At 50.0% G+C, this 1,593-nt stretch overlaps 1 protein-coding gene across 1 annotated transcript; it reads right to left on the reverse strand.

Annotated features, from left to right (window-relative positions):
- Nucleotides 1-633: 633 nt before the first annotated feature.
- TINCR (TINCR ubiquitin domain containing) lies at nucleotides 634-897 on the reverse strand. Its single transcript, XM_068420968.1, has one exon. It carries the CDS (start codon nucleotides 895-897, stop codon nucleotides 634-636), a length of 264 nt encoding a protein of 87 aa, XP_068277069.1.
- Nucleotides 898-1,593: the final 696 nt, after the last annotated feature.

Raw genomic sequence — 1,593 nt, forward strand, 5'->3', positions numbered from 1 at the left:
TCAGCTTTCCTTCCCACTGGCACTTAAGACTTGCCCTGATTGAACTCCTTTGCACTGGCTATCCTGGAAGTCTCTAGTCTCACTGTACATAACTGCCACGATCTGGCCATATTTTGAGAAGCTGCAGCCTCTTGCAGTCTCTGTCCAACGCTCACTGTGCTTTGCTGGAAGCTGGCGCCTCACAGCTGTTCTGTCAAAGCAGGACTGTGCCACCCCCAAATACTTGCAGAAAGTATCTACTGAAAAGAAATGGAGAGATCCAGGCATGACAAGGAAAAACGAGGACGAGAGGCTCCCAGAGCACTCCCCCATGCCGCACAATCTCCCTTGCCCTTTTGCACATCTTGTCTCTCCCTCTGTGCTTGGCCACGTAGTCAGGAAAGTGAGACCTGATCAGGGATGATAGGACAGGCAGCATCAACCAGATTTCCTCCTCCTCTTACCCTCTTATTTCAAACCACAGCATGTCTGGAGCTGAAGAGCCTTGAATCTCAATCTGCATGCTGGAAATTGCAGGGTTTGAGTTCCTTATCTGCTTTCTGAAAACTCCAACACAAAACCCTCCCAAAGGGCTGCGATACACAGAGCATTCCCCTTCCTGTGCACCGCCCCCGCTGCAGATTAGCTCCTTGCCTACCTGTTATTGCTGACTAGAAGCAGGACAGAGCCGTTCTGGATATTGGCTTCTTTGAGAGTCTCATGCTCCTCGAGCTGCCTGGAGTTGTAATAAAATGTCTTCTTCCAGGAAGTGACGCCCTCCCGTACTAAGTGAGCCCGTAGGTCCATCACTGTGTCTCTGGGCTTGACCGTCAGGGACATCATCAGGTCCTCGTCAGCCAGGTGCACCTTAATGTGGTACCTCTTCCAGCGAGAAAGGCTCCTTCGCAGTGTGTCCATCCTTTCCAGCTCACCAGGGCCAGTGTGGCAGAGAGGAACATCCAGCTGGGAGGTCGGTAAAGCAGGGATGTGGCTCTGAAGAGGCTGTCTGCTGTGAACAACTTAAAATGTCCTGCCAAACCTGTTCCTCCCAGTTGCCGTGCTGCATGCTTCACATTCCAGGGAAGAGCTCACCTGGCTCCAAGAGCCTGCTGGCTGGGAAATGTCTCCATGAATCATTTCCACACACCCCTAAATCCCATAATAATTACAATGTCTTCACAAAGTGCTCTTCATTCCAATGGCTCTCAGAGGACTTTAAAGCTGGATCTCCATAGTCATTAGAAACGTGGGTGCATGTGAGAAATGAATGGGTTTAGTAACCTCGTGTCTCCTGCTCTAAAAAGCTGCCAGCTGTGGGGTAGATCAGTTCAACAAAGCAGGCGTTGAGGAACCTCACAGCTATTTAACATGGCCATTTTAATGAGAAAAGTACTCTGCATAGTGAAAAATTCCTCATGAGGGAGAGCCAGAGCATCCTGAAGGAGACACAGAGCCTGGCTGGTGTGAACACCCCTCATTCGTGCAGTGCAGTTTCCCACTAGCAGATCTGTAGAGTTATTGCAGGCAAACAGGCTGGGACCCTCCAAAAGGGGTAGGACTCATTCATTGCTCGTCATAGCATCAGATATCTAATATTAACTCACACGTGCTCCT

This window comes from Nyctibius grandis, chromosome 31 (assembly GCF_013368605.1).
Source record: "Nyctibius grandis isolate bNycGra1 chromosome 31, bNycGra1.pri, whole genome shotgun sequence".
NCBI lineage: Eukaryota > Metazoa > Chordata > Aves > Nyctibiiformes > Nyctibiidae > Nyctibius > Nyctibius grandis.